The 13583-nt window shown below is 43.4% G+C and overlaps 1 protein-coding gene across 11 annotated transcripts in view; it reads right to left on the bottom strand.

The window, feature by feature from the left end:
- Nucleotides 1-13583, bottom strand: part of emsy (EMSY transcriptional repressor, BRCA2 interacting) — a 79398-nt gene that overhangs the window by 23462 nt on the left and 42353 nt on the right. For all 11 annotated transcript variants that reach the window (XM_085999699.1, XM_085999698.1, XM_085999697.1 and 8 more), the window contains 4 exons: nucleotides 8882-9055; nucleotides 7415-7628; nucleotides 4712-4762; nucleotides 184-345 (listed from right to left, as the gene is read on the bottom strand). In XM_085999699.1, coding sequence (XP_085855825.1) covers nucleotides 184-345; nucleotides 4712-4762; nucleotides 7415-7628; nucleotides 8882-9055 — 601 coding nt within the window. The remainder of the gene's footprint in view (nucleotides 1-183; nucleotides 346-4711; nucleotides 4763-7414; nucleotides 7629-8881; nucleotides 9056-13583) is intronic.

Below are 13583 nucleotides of genomic sequence, written 5' to 3' on the forward strand. Positions count from 1 at the left end.
TGCTGTTTATGTCAGCCTCCCGGTGCATAAGCCAAAAACTGGGTTGGCTCACTGAGACAGGAGTTTCCTTAAACCTGTCAGTAGTTCATAGATTTTAAAAATTTGCCCAATCTTCCACCGTCATAGTAATTCTCTCCACTTTACAGGAAGATTAAACCAGCAGTTAAAAAACAAGATGCACACCTGTCTGCTGGAGTTCCAGAAGTGCTTTAATGGTGGAGGTCGCCGATTGGGGTTCCCCAGAAACATCTTGGTAGATAATAGTGGGGCTGGTGTCCATGGCAACTTCATGTTCTGCCCAATCCTGGCTCCTTGATGAAATGACATGAACCACTTGCTGAGAGTCTGCAAAAAGAAATTTATTAAAGCTGCAGAACCCAACAATTTAACTTTTACTTTGCTAAACAAACAGAAGTCCACATGGCTAGGACATTACGCTGCAGCAGGCACACTGCACGTCAAACATTTTCTCTTCTCTATACATACACATACACAAAAAATATACATAGCAAGCTCTCCTGATGGCTCAGTTGATGAGGAGTGTGCAGTGGAGCCGTACAACCAGGAGGTCCCAGGCTGGATTCCCAGTTTGTGCCGAGATCAGTGATCTCAGATGGGGTACCTGTGAGGAGGCTACAATGCGCCTCAGCACTCCTCAGCTGGAGTAGGTCAACCAGGTTCCTGTTCACGATCCCCACCCAGGGACACCTGCTGGGAAGTGTCAATGTGTGGATGCAAGGTGACGATTGGATCATTTTTAATGACCCCCATGATCAAATATCGCACCAACACTCACCATTTTGGCCCCTAGAGAAGAGATGGAGGACAGTTGGCAATCTTGGAACCAATTCCCCTTTGCATGAATCAATCAATGCCTTCAAACTTATTTGTTTGGGCAAAATAGTGGTAAGCTGGTGCGTAGGAACAGGAGTAAGCCAGTCAGCTCCTCGGGCCCATTCCACCATTCAATCAGATCATGGCTGATCTATACCTCAACTCCATTTACCCGCCTTGAACTGCTCCCTGATTTCACTCTGAGCGATCTAGCTCTAATTTTAAGATTATGCCCCTTTTTTCCTGGATTTCCCACCAGAGTAAATAGCTTCTCAAAGTCCTTATATCACTTTAAACACCTCGATTAGATCACCCCTCAACCTTCTAAACTGAAGGTACAGGAAACTTTCTGGTATCCGGCACCGACGGGACCGAGTTGGTGCCGTCCCATCAAAAGTGCCGGAGAAACCAGCGCTAATGTTAAAACATACGGAGCTTTTCAGCTCCGTGTGAATCAACAAACCCTGTTGCTTAGCAACAGCTTCAAAACAGTTGGCCACAGCTTAAAAGCGTCTCTGTAGCTAAGCAACAGCTTCAGCTAGACCTTGCAGAGCCGGACTGGGGGAAAAAAAAAAGCAACGAGAAGTAAAAAAAACTTCTAGGAAACGGCTCCTGAATTTTGCCGGTAGATAGAGCTTTCCAGACATTTAACCTCCGGTTAAACGAAAGTTTCCTGTAATAGAAGGCAAGTTTATGCAATCTATCCTTATAATTTAATCCTTTAAGCCATGGTATCACTCTGATGAATCTGTGCTGCACATCCTCGAAGGCCAATATATCCTTCCTGTGGTGTGTGCCCAAAACTGAATGCAGTACTCCCCTTTGTATTCCAGTCCCATTGAGATAAAGTCCAACAGTCTATTAGCCTTTTTGATTAGTTTTGGTACCCTAACCAAGAGTATTTTGCAGTGACAGTGCTCCTCTTATAGTGATGTTCAACGTTCCAACATTAAAACAGTAATTTGGGAAAATACGCAAACACTTTGTTAGGACAATGACAAATGGGGGCACACTACGGCAGTTATCAATATTGCCTTAATTTCCATTCCTGATGAAATTTACAAACACTTCCCTTAACGCAAGATAACAAGAAGATATTCCAACCCTGGTGAAAATTTTAAAATTATTTTTCTTTACTAATGGCAGCAGATTAAAAAGTGGTTTTCTTCCATCAAAACCCTTTGATGTCCCTGAGAACACCGGTTTGTTATTGCCTTTGAAGAGCAATTTTCAGAGAATGGGAACATTGTTCCAATTTGCATGAAAAAAAGTAATTGGTACTTTTGAAATCTTGCAATTAAATCTTTGTACACACACACCCAGACAAGATATAAATTAGGGCCACAACAAAGCTTCGGTGTCTGAAAGACCCTGTTACTCCGCACCCTCAGCTTATCTATTCAAACTACTGGAAACACTGGCACATAAATTCAAGCGAAAAAAGAGCTAGCAACTTAAATGGTCAAACTAAAATATTAAAAACTGAAGTAGTGGCCAATGGACCCTGGCAGCTTTGTAAAACTCAGTTCAATAAAACGCTGGGCTTCTACGCACCAGGTGGTGTTAGACAGCCTGCCTCAGGGGGCCCGCACTGCTGCACTCCCGATCAAGGCCTGACTCTGGAGTTCATGCTGCTACTTTTCAGTCGCTGTAAAGAATGAAGCCACCTTGCAACAATGAATAAGTGGCAGTACAACTGGCCCCTTAATCTACAGAATGTGTTGTTTAATTAGAAACTAGGTTTTGCACACGCATTTAATATTTAACCACTGGGATATTCAAGCAAAGATAGAATCTTTTTGTAGGGTCGGGCATGTTCAATTCAATAGGATATACTATTCAACAAAGTGTCATGCCATCAAGATTCAAGACCGTCATGAAGATCAAATCTGAATGGAAAAGTCATTACAATAGAAGAAAAATTTGAAACACAAAGAATAGCCAAGAGGGACCTGTGGATTCCCGAGGATTAGGAACAGGAAAAGAGCATCTCTGTCCTCTTTAAAACCATCCCTCCATAGAAGAATAATATACACAGACTATTATATGCAACTGGTAAAAAAATAAATTTAAATATGGTATAAATGTCAGCAAGTTAGTTATAAGTTATAGTAACTCACATGCATCACTTATGACTGATCGGATTGAATTCATTAACTCATTCCAGAGGTGTAAGATAAACACATTAAGCATGCAGCTCCTCTGCATCATTTTAACTTAACTATATTTCTGTTCACCTTGAAAGGTGCGCCGATTTATATTCCCACCTCAACTCATCCTGCCAGAATAGTTCCACAAAATCCACAGTTGTACATGTGCACAGTGTATTGTTTGCAGCATAACCAGAATTTAAAAAAAAAAATCGTTTATGGGATCTGGGCGTCGCTGGCAAGGCCAGCATTTATTGCCCATCCCTAGTTGCACTTGAGAAGGTGGCGGTGAGCTGGCGCCTTAAACCGCTGCAGTCCGTGTGGTGAAGGTGCTCCCACAGTGCTGTTAGGAGGAGAGTTCCAGGATTTTGACCCAGCGACAATGAAGGGTCGGCAATATACTTCTAAGTCAGGATGGTGTGTGACTTGGAGGGGAACTTGGAGGCGGTGGTGTTCCCATGCACCTGCTGCCCTTGTCCCTCTAGGTGGAAGAGGTCGCGGGTTTGGGAGGTGCTGCCGAAGAAGCCTTGGCGAGTTGCTGCAGTGCATCTTGTAGATGGTACACACTGCAGCCACGGTACACCGGTGGTGGAGGGAGTGAATGTTTAAGGTGGTGGATGGGGTGCCAATCAAGCTGGCTGCTTTGTCCTGGATGGTGTCGAGCTTCTTGAGTGTTGGAGCTGCACTCATCCAGGCAAGTGGAGAAAATTCCATCACACTCCTTACTTGTGCCTTGTAGATGGTGGAAAGGCTTTGGGGAGTCAGGAAGTGAGACACTCGCCGCAGAATACCTAGCCTCAGACCTGCTCTTGTTGCCACAGTATTTATATGGGTGATCCAGTTAAGTTTCTGGTTAATGGTGACCCCCAGGATGTTGATGGTGGGGGATTCGGCAATGGTAATGCCACTGAATGTCATGGGGAGGTGGTTAGACTCTTGCTTGTTGGAGATGGTCATTGCCTGGCATTTCTGTGGCGCGAATGTTACCTGCCACTTGCGTCAGTTTAAACAGAACAATTCAATTGAAAGGGGAGTAATGAATGAAAACATGGCAAACAAGGCAATGTACGGGAATATTCTGTGACAGTCTGATGATTAAAAAAAAAAAATGGATTCCATATACAGGAAACTTTGTGCTATCCGGCACCCACGGGACAGAGCTGCTGTCGTTGCCGCAAAACTTCCGGATAGACCAGCGTCAATGTTATCAGATAGGAGCTTTTCATCTCCGTATCTGACAACAAAGGCTGTTGCTTAGCAACAGCTTGTCAGCACTCGGCCCGTGGCTTGGAAGCATCTCTGAAGCTGTTGCTAAGATACAGAGACACCTTCCAGAGCCTGCCGTATCTGACCACAAACACTGTTGCTCAGCAACAGCTTGTAAACACTCGGCCCAGTAGCTTGGAAGCGTCTCTGAAGCTGTTGCTAAGCTACAAAGACGCTTTCCAGAGCCTGCCTGTGAAAAGAATGCTTGGAGAAGAAAAAAAACCTAACCAAAACGGCTGCTGATTTCTGCCGTTAGATCGAAGCTGCCGGACATTCAACCTCCGGACAGCACAAAGTTTCCTGTAATGAGTTGGAATGAACGACAACACCTTATAATCAAAAGGATAAAACTAAAAAGAGGAAGGATACAAAATACATGTTGTGAATCACATCCCATGTAGATTTACAAGGGGTGGGCAGTTTTTAAAAAGTAACAGGGATGGCACAATATCTGGACTTACTCAAATAATTATTTCGGGTTTTCTGTATCTCGATGTACGTTCTGCTTTTGCCTAGTGTGACAATTAAGACAAAACAAGAAGCAGGGGTTAAGGAAGACCACAAGGATTTGTATTTAAAAATGCCACCTCAACAAAGTAAATTTCAAATCTACGGTGCACTCCACTTCCACGTACAAGACTAAATTCTGTTGATCATTACTGAAAACTGTTCTATATCATTAACTAAACAAGACAGTTCATCGCACAGCGTACTCCGACCCACCAGAGTTTTTGTTGAACCTGGTCCCACACTCATCCCTCAATTTAGCTACAAGATCACCTGTTTAAAATTTTACGCCAATGTTTCGCTTTGACATGACCCTGTACCTCGCATCATTCCCAGACGAGAGGGGAGACAAACTTCGCCGGTCCTGTTCTGCCATCAACCACTCGGAGGTGTGCAAGAGCAAATACAGAAACACTTGCATTCACTGAACACCTCAGAGGCCTTCACTCACTGGAATTACTTCGGAAGTGCGGCGGTCACTGCTCACAGCAAGCAAAAAGTCTTGGCTCCACTCAGCATCTTCCACAATGGCAAGGCAGAGATGAGGAAATGGTCGGGTGCGCCATCAACAGCCACTCTGCGACACAGCTCGCTGGAACAGGATAGCTGTTGACCCAAGCGAGTCCACACAAGACACAATGGCAGAAATATTCTCAACTTAAAAAAAAAAAAACAGTCTCCCTCTCTCCTAAAGACACATGACAAAGATGGAGCCAACATTCTGAAAACAGTACAAAAAAATTTAAGTAGAAAAGTGAATGTCAATATATAAAATTTGGGACTCAATGATATAAAACATGAACTCACAATGCTGCAGCTATCCGATTTCCAAAACAATGTCTAATTATAAGCGTGTTTTAGCTCAAAATTAAGGTTCGCATTTTATAATCTGCATATTGGTTTAAAATTAGAAATTGTGTTTATTTATTTCAGCTTTTTTTGCAATCTGCAAATTTAGCACATTAGTTATGGAGCTAGGTTTATAATCACACACACTCGCACATTCAAAAACAGGACATGGGAAATTTCCCACCCAGACAAATTAAAAACAAAATTAAAAATCCACTATCTGAAAAGGAATTCACTTGCAAATCTGATTAAAATCTAATTAGGTCTTTGATTACACATCTACAAGTACCAATACAGTTTTTTAGTTAGGCTAATTTGTAAATGAACCACAGTCTGACAACGGGTATACTTAAAAATAGAATCTGAGGCAAGTGCTCAAATCACACGGAGTTGAGAAAGGTATGGGAAAGCTGTGGGAAAAGGCCACACACTATTTCTTGATCAGAGAATAATGTATGGTCTGGGCAGGGGGGGGAATGGAGAGAAGGACGAAACAGCTTATTCCAAGTCAGAAAGTGCGCTGAAGTTACTGAGTAACAAGTTCGCTCAATGACGAGAGCTAGCTGCTGGATTATGGTGACTGAATAGTTCAATTTCCTTTGTAAATCCACGATTTTTGTTGGTGTTTTGGTGATTGCCCCCTCACAATTCATTCCATGAAAAGGGTAAAGTGGTGGCACGGCAGCAATTTCTTTATACACGACTTATTTCAAATATACAATAAAAGAGGTTGCATTTTAAACTAGAAAAATACAACCGATACCAGTAGGTGAAAGCTTCTGCGCTTTACTCTGCCTTCCAATAACTAGAGGTTTCTGCACTGCCTATGTGGCTGCCTTGGGATTTCCTACCCAGCAAAGTAAAACACGCGGTAGTGGGGGGAGGGAGGCTGGAATGGAGAGACACCGAGATAGGGGTCCTGAATTTGCAGTCGGAGGCTTCCCGTGGGGTAACGCCTCCGATCCGCAAATAAAACGCCCGGTGGTCCGGAGGTACAGAGGCACACGGTCCTGGGCCTCTCCGGGTACCCGCGGATAGAGGCCCATGTATCCCGGAGGCGCAAGTGCCCTGGGACCACGTGGGCTGGCCCTACGAATGAAAGAAGGGAATCATGTGGAATCCCCATAAGCATGAATGGGAATACCCAAAAAAATACATCTACACATCAATTTTTTTTTAATTACATATTTAAAAATTAAAATGTCATTTTATTAAATATTTACAACAAACATTTATTTTTCGAAAAATTAAATTTAAATGTTTTAAAGGGACTAAAAATAACTGCACCTTATTGTACAGGTTTTTTAATGTTTAAATGATTGGAAATTTTTTTTTTAATGTTCATTTAAACTCTTATGCTGGTAAAAGGCGGCCGTACGCCTGCTTTTACCATGCTTAAGAATTTCACGGGCATTCGCTGGGCAGAAGTTGGGCAAATAGCCCAACTCTCCGCCTGCGGATGACCTTTTCCTGGGGATGCGTTGGATCGGTCACGAAGATTCTTGACAGATCACAAGTTCCGAGCTTTCGCGCGCGAAAACCCGGAACATGCGCGGCCCTTACAGGTATGTACGCACCCATAGGGGCAGCAAAATACAGCCCAGGAAGTACTGTAACTATGTCCTTTTTTTTAAAAATTGTCCTATTCGGCTATTAAATCTGCCGTTCACACTTCAGCTCCACTTCTTCTGAACTCTGATCTTTCCTTGCACTTCCTGCATGCACAAGCCTCAGTAGATATATTCAATCCCCACTTCCCCCAATATAAAAAATAAACATAAAAGATAATGCATTTTGTGAGCATGTACCGTGCGGGCTTTGAACGGAGTCACCAGAGGAAACACTCCCACTGCTGCCCTCTGCGAAGGACTGTGTCTCTTCTTTCAGACTGCCTTCTTGTCCAGACAAGCTGCTCCCCTCCGTGACTCTCGAGACCTGCTGAAGTGTTTCACTCACCAGCTGCCGGGTCTGCTCGCTCACCATGGTGGCCTGGAAAGCTACAGGCTTGGGCTTAATTAGAACCTGCAACAGCCACAGAAAAGTATCCTTTACTACTGTAGGTGCAACAGACTATTAAAACTCTGCAATTAAAACAGGAAGACAGGGAGGTGCAGGAGGATTTTAAGACTGAGTAAGTCTCAACAGCCTCATCATAATTTCCCTCTTTAAAAGAGGTCACTTCAATTTTCAAACAGCCTCTCAAATCTACAGACTAGGTCGATGTCAGAATACATTGTGCTTCATTTTACCCACTTATTCAAACAGAGAAACAAAAGGCATCTTTTACACCGCCCATCCAATATTTCAAATCGTTTTATCAAATGTGCTCCAAGATCATAAAGCACCAGGTTCCCGATGATTTGCTTCATCAAATACAGGGCAGTTCCAAATTGTGGGTAAACTCCCTTTCCCTATTCCCTTTTCTAGTGGTCTCAAGACATACATGGGTGAGACAGCAGCTTTCTCCCAGCTGATAGGGTGCCCCTGCCACCAGGTTGTTACCCTGACCCAGCTGCATGAGCAGTGTGGGACTGACTGTCCCACCGATGTTTGAGAATCTGCTCCCCTGGCTCTCTCACTATGACCCAACCCATCTGCAAGGAGGTGGCTGAGTGGGATCCAGGTCTCACTCTTGGATCGGTCCCCCTTCCCCATGCATGGGCAAACATTCAACCTCCATTCCTCGTTTTCCCACTCCTCATTTTTCCAGCAACGCACCCAGGATTGGGGGCTCACTGGTGGAAACTCATGACTAACACCAATACGATCGGTCAAGTAAAATAAGCACAGGAAGCATATAATGCTCGAAACAGCAGCATGAAAAAATAAAAACTTCCTTCTCACCAAGAACATTTACACGTACAGACCCATGTTTAGGCTGGGGGGCAGGGGACAGGGAATAAGGAAGAAGAGGAGGAAACTTAGGAAACTGCAAAGTTAATCCATCCTGCACACTAAAAATGTAGTCATTTTATGACAAGCAAAAATCTATTTCTATGGGCAAACCTTCCCAGTGAAGAACGGTCGCAAAATGGAGAACAGGTGTGATAAAAACAAACGGAGCTAAATACCACAGTTTAACCAAAAAAAACATGCATACACACACGCGTATCAATACTCTTAGGGATGAAAAGTAAAACTGTGAATGCTGGAAATCAGAGAGAGAGAAAGAAATGCTGAAAGTGTACAAGAAGTCAGACAGGATCTAAAAGAGAACACCCTTCATCAGCCAGCATTTTCGGATGTTTATTTCCGCAGCCTTGGAACCAACTCACCTGTGTTTTCCCTTGCTGTCCGTAGAGAATTTTGGTGGGGATGATTTTTGTGGTGGGCTGTACTGACGAACCCACACCTTTTGGCTGAGCCACAATCATTTTAGTGATGGGTCTTGTTGCAGTGATAATTGCTGGTTTTGTCCCTGCAGGTACTGCCTGGATGGTCTTCTCACCCTGTCAGGAGGATTGAAAGGGGGGGGGAGGGGGAGCAGAGGAGAGGGGGAAAAACAGACAAGTAAATGCTTTGAGGGCTAAAGTACAATTTTTCAACCCAAATTACACACACACACATGTCCATAAACAGAACAGGCTCACCAATGCATTTAAAGCTTGCAAAAGCATCTCAGTACCAGAATAACTTACTTAAAAATCACATTTCAACTACGCCTTAGTCAAATGCCACGATACAATTTTCTGACTGTATCATTGCTCCAGAAATGAGGTATGGGCCTGGATTTCTCGGGGTCTATGACCACAGCATACGTGGTCGTGCATGCCCCGCAAGTTCCGGGTTTCCGCATGCGATGCGCATGCACAAAAACCCGGAACGTGCGATGTCAAGATTCTGCTCGACAGATCGTACCCATCCGCAGGAAATGGACATTCGCTGGCGCAAAGTTGGGCTATTTAACAACATAAGAAATAGGAGCAGGAGTAGGCTATTTGGCCCTTCGAGCCTGCTCCACCATTCAATAAGATCATGGCTGATCTTCCACCTCAACTCCACTTTCCTGCACTATCCCCCATATCCCTTGATTCCCTTAATAGTCAAAAATCTATCGATCTCTGTCTTGAACGACTGAGCCTCCACAGCCCTCTGGGGTAGAGAATTCCAAAGATTCACAACCCTCTGAGTGAAGAAATTTCTCCTCATCTCAGTCCTAAATGGTCAACCCCTTATTCTGAGACTGTGACTCTTGGTTCTAGACTCCCCAGCCAGGGGAAACATCCTCCCTGCATCTACCCTGTCAAGCCCTGTAAGAATTTTGTATGTTTCAATGAGATCGCCTCTCATTCTTCTAAACTCGAAAGAATATAGGCCTCGTCTACTCAATCTCCCCTCATAGGACAATCCCCCCATCCCAGGTACCAGTCTGGTGAACCTTTGTTGCACTCCCTCTATGGCAAATATATCCTTCCTTAGATAAGGAGACCAAAACTGTACACAATACTCCAGGTGTGGTCTCACCAAGGCCCTATATAATTGCAGTAAGACATCTTTACTCTTATACTCAAATCCTCTTTAATAAAGGCCAGCATACCATTTGCTTTCCTAATTGCTTTCTGTACCTGCATATTAACTTTCAGTGATTCTCGTACAAGGACACCCAGGTCCCTCTGAACACCAACATTTCCCAATTTCGCTGCCATTTCCTTATTCCCCATTATAATTTCTCCTGTCTCAGTCTGTAAGGGACCCGCATTTACTTTCGCTAATCTTTTCCTTTATACATACCTATAGAAGCTTTTACAGTTTGTTTTTATGTGTCTCGCTAGTTTACTCTCATACTCTATTTTCCCTTTCTTTATCAATTTCTTGGTCCTCCTTTGCTGAATTCTAAAATCCTCCCAATCCTCAGGCTTACTACTCTTTTTGGCAACATTATAAGCCTCTTCCTTTGATCTAATATTATCGTTAACTTCTCGTTAGCCACGGTTGGACCACTTTTCCTGTGGGGTTCTTGTGCCTTAAAAGGAATATATATTTGTTGTAAATGATGTATTAATTCTTTAAATGCTAGCCATTGCTTGTCTACTGTCATACCTTTTAATGCAGTTTTCCAATCTACCTTAGCCAACTCACCCCTCATATCTACGTCGTTTGCTTTGTTTAGATTTAAGACCCTAGTTTCAGATTTAACTAAATCACTTTCAAACTCAATATAAAATCCTATCATATTATGGTCACTCTTCCCTAAAGGCCCCTTTACTACAAGGTTATTAATTAACCCTTTCTCATTGCACAATACTAGATCTAAAACAGCCTGTTCCCTAGTTAGTTCTTCAACATACTGATCTAGAAAGTTATCTTGCATACATTCCATGAATTCGTCCTCCACACTATTACTGCAAATTTGGTTTGCCCAGTCTATATGTAGATTAAAGTCCCCCATGATTACTGTATACCCATGTTACATGCACCTCTAATTTCCTGATTTATACTCTTCCCTACATTACAACTACTGTTTGAGGCCTATAAACAACTCCCACCAATGTTTTCTGCCCCTTGCCCAACTACTGCCCAGTGAACACCCAGAAAACTCATATGCCTAGTAAAAGCAGGTGTAAGGCCTTCTTTTACCAGCGCAAGGGTTTAAATAAATATTAAAATAACATTTTTTAAATGATTTAAACATTCATTAGCCTTTAAAATTAGTTTAGGTTATTTTTGGCCCCTTGAAAAATGTTAAAATTTATTTTTCAAAAAATTTAATTTTTGTTTTAAATGCTTAATTAAATTGTATTTTAATTAATTTTGAACATGTGACGATTTATTTTTATTTAAGTGCTGTGAAAGTGTTTCTTTTAGGGGATTCCTGTTATGCCTATGGGGATTCCGTACGCAAATGGAATCCCCAAAGGCGTAATGGGAATCCCCCTTTGTGATTGGTTGGGCTGGCCCACGTGATCCCAGGGATGCTTGTGAACCGCGTGCACCCCTGGGGCACGTGGGCCTTTACGCAGGCATACGCCCGCAGGCCCAGGAGCGCAAGTCTTCGAAGGTCCGGAGCAATCAGGTAGGTGCGTACTTTTCTTGCGGTTCGGAGGCGTTCGCCCGTGGCAAGGCTCCGACCGCAATTTCCACCCCATGGTGTATATATGAAAATCAGTTTCCAATCAAATGTGTGTGTTTTTCATGATGAACTCTCAAGTTACTTTTTTCTCTCTCAATAGAATTTGAATAGTGGTGTGACATTATCATCTATATCCGGGCAGGGTCTTCATAACTAATAAGAAGAAATTTAATTAATTATATAGAATGGAGCAGGTGATGTGTTACTGTTGCGAGATGTGGGAGCCGGTGGTCCCCATTGAGGCTCACGGTGATTACATCTGCGACAAGTGTTTGCTGCTAGAGGAACTCAAGTTCCATGTTATGGAGCTCGAGACCGAGCTTCAGACACTGCGACACATCAGGGAGGGGGAGAAGTTCCTGGACTCTATGTTTCAGGAGATGATCACACCTATGAAGTTAATTACTGCAGATGTAGTCCGTGGTCAGGGACAGGACGGTATGACTATGAGTGAGGAAGGTACAGGGATCCAGGATGTAGTGTTGAAGGAGACGCAGCCCTTGTTCTTGTCCAGCAGGATCGAGGTTCTTACTCCCTGTGAGGGCGGGAGCGGGGACTGCAGGGAGGATGAGCAACCTGGCCACAGCACCGTGGTACAGGGGGCCATTCAAGTGGAGGGAGTAAAAAGAAATGTTGTAGTGGTAGGGGATAGTATCATTAGGGGGATAGATAGGGTTCTCTGCAGTCAAGAGCGGGAGTCCCGAAGGCTGTGTTGCCTGCCCGGTGCGAGGGTTAAGGACATCTCTTCTGGGCTGGAAAGAAACTTGGAGTGGGAGGGGAAGGATCCAGTTGTCGTGGTCCATGTTGGTACAAACGATGTAGATAGGACAAGGAAGACGGTTCTGTTAAAGGAGTATGAGCAGCTAGGGGTCAAATTAAAAAACAGAACCTCAAGGGTAATAATCTCTGGGTTATTACCTGAGCCACGAGCGAATATGGCTAGGATAAATAAAATTAAAGAGTTAAATGTGTGGCTCAAAGACTGGTGTGGGAGAAATGGGTTTTGCTTCTTGGGACACTGGCACCAATACTGGGACAGGAGGGAGCTGTTCCATTGGGACGGACTCCACTTGGCCAGTGCTGGGACTAGAGTCCTGGCGAATCATATAACTAGGGCTGTAGAGAGGGCTTTAAACTAATTAGTGGGGGGGAGGTTTCTAGAGAGCAAATAATAGAAATGACAACAGAGAAGGTCATAGACTTAGGTAGCAGTGGGGGAATTAAAAAACAGAATGTGTCAGGAAGGGACAGAAGGTATGGAGCAAAAAGTAAAGTACTAAAAAGGGAAAAAACAGGAATTAAGTGTCACAAAACATATTTGAAAATTCTTTATCTGAATGCACGTAGCATTTGTAACAAAATGAATGAGTTAACGGCACAAATAACGACATATGGGTATGATCTTGTGGCCATTACAGAAACATGGCTGCAGGGTGACCATGACTGGGAATTAAACATACCAGGTTATTTAACAATCAGGAAGAACAGGCAGGAAGGGAGAGGAGGTGGGGTGGCTATGTTAATAAAGGAAGGAATCACTATAATACAGAGAAATGATATTGGGTCAAAGGAGCAGGATAGTGAAACAGTTTGGGTGGAGATAAGGAATAATAAGGGGAAAAAAACACTAGTGGGTGTAGTCTATAGGCCTCCGAACAGTTGCAACTCTGTTGGACGGAGTATTAATCAGGAAATAGTTGAGGCTTGTAATAAGGGAACAGCTATAATTATGGGGGATTTTAATTATCATATTAACTGGACAAATTAAATTGGGCAGAGCAGCCTTGAGGATGAGTTCATTGAGTGTATTAGGGATGGGTTTCTTGAGCAGTATGTAACTGAACCGACCAGGGGGCAAGCAACCTTAGATTTGGTCCTGTGTAATGAGACAGAATTAATTAAAAATG

This window comes from Somniosus microcephalus, chromosome 10 (assembly GCF_052327205.1).
Source record: "Somniosus microcephalus isolate GS21.2 chromosome 10, FLI_Smic_1.0, whole genome shotgun sequence".
Classification (NCBI taxonomy): Eukaryota; Metazoa; Chordata; class Chondrichthyes; order Squaliformes; family Somniosidae; genus Somniosus; species Somniosus microcephalus.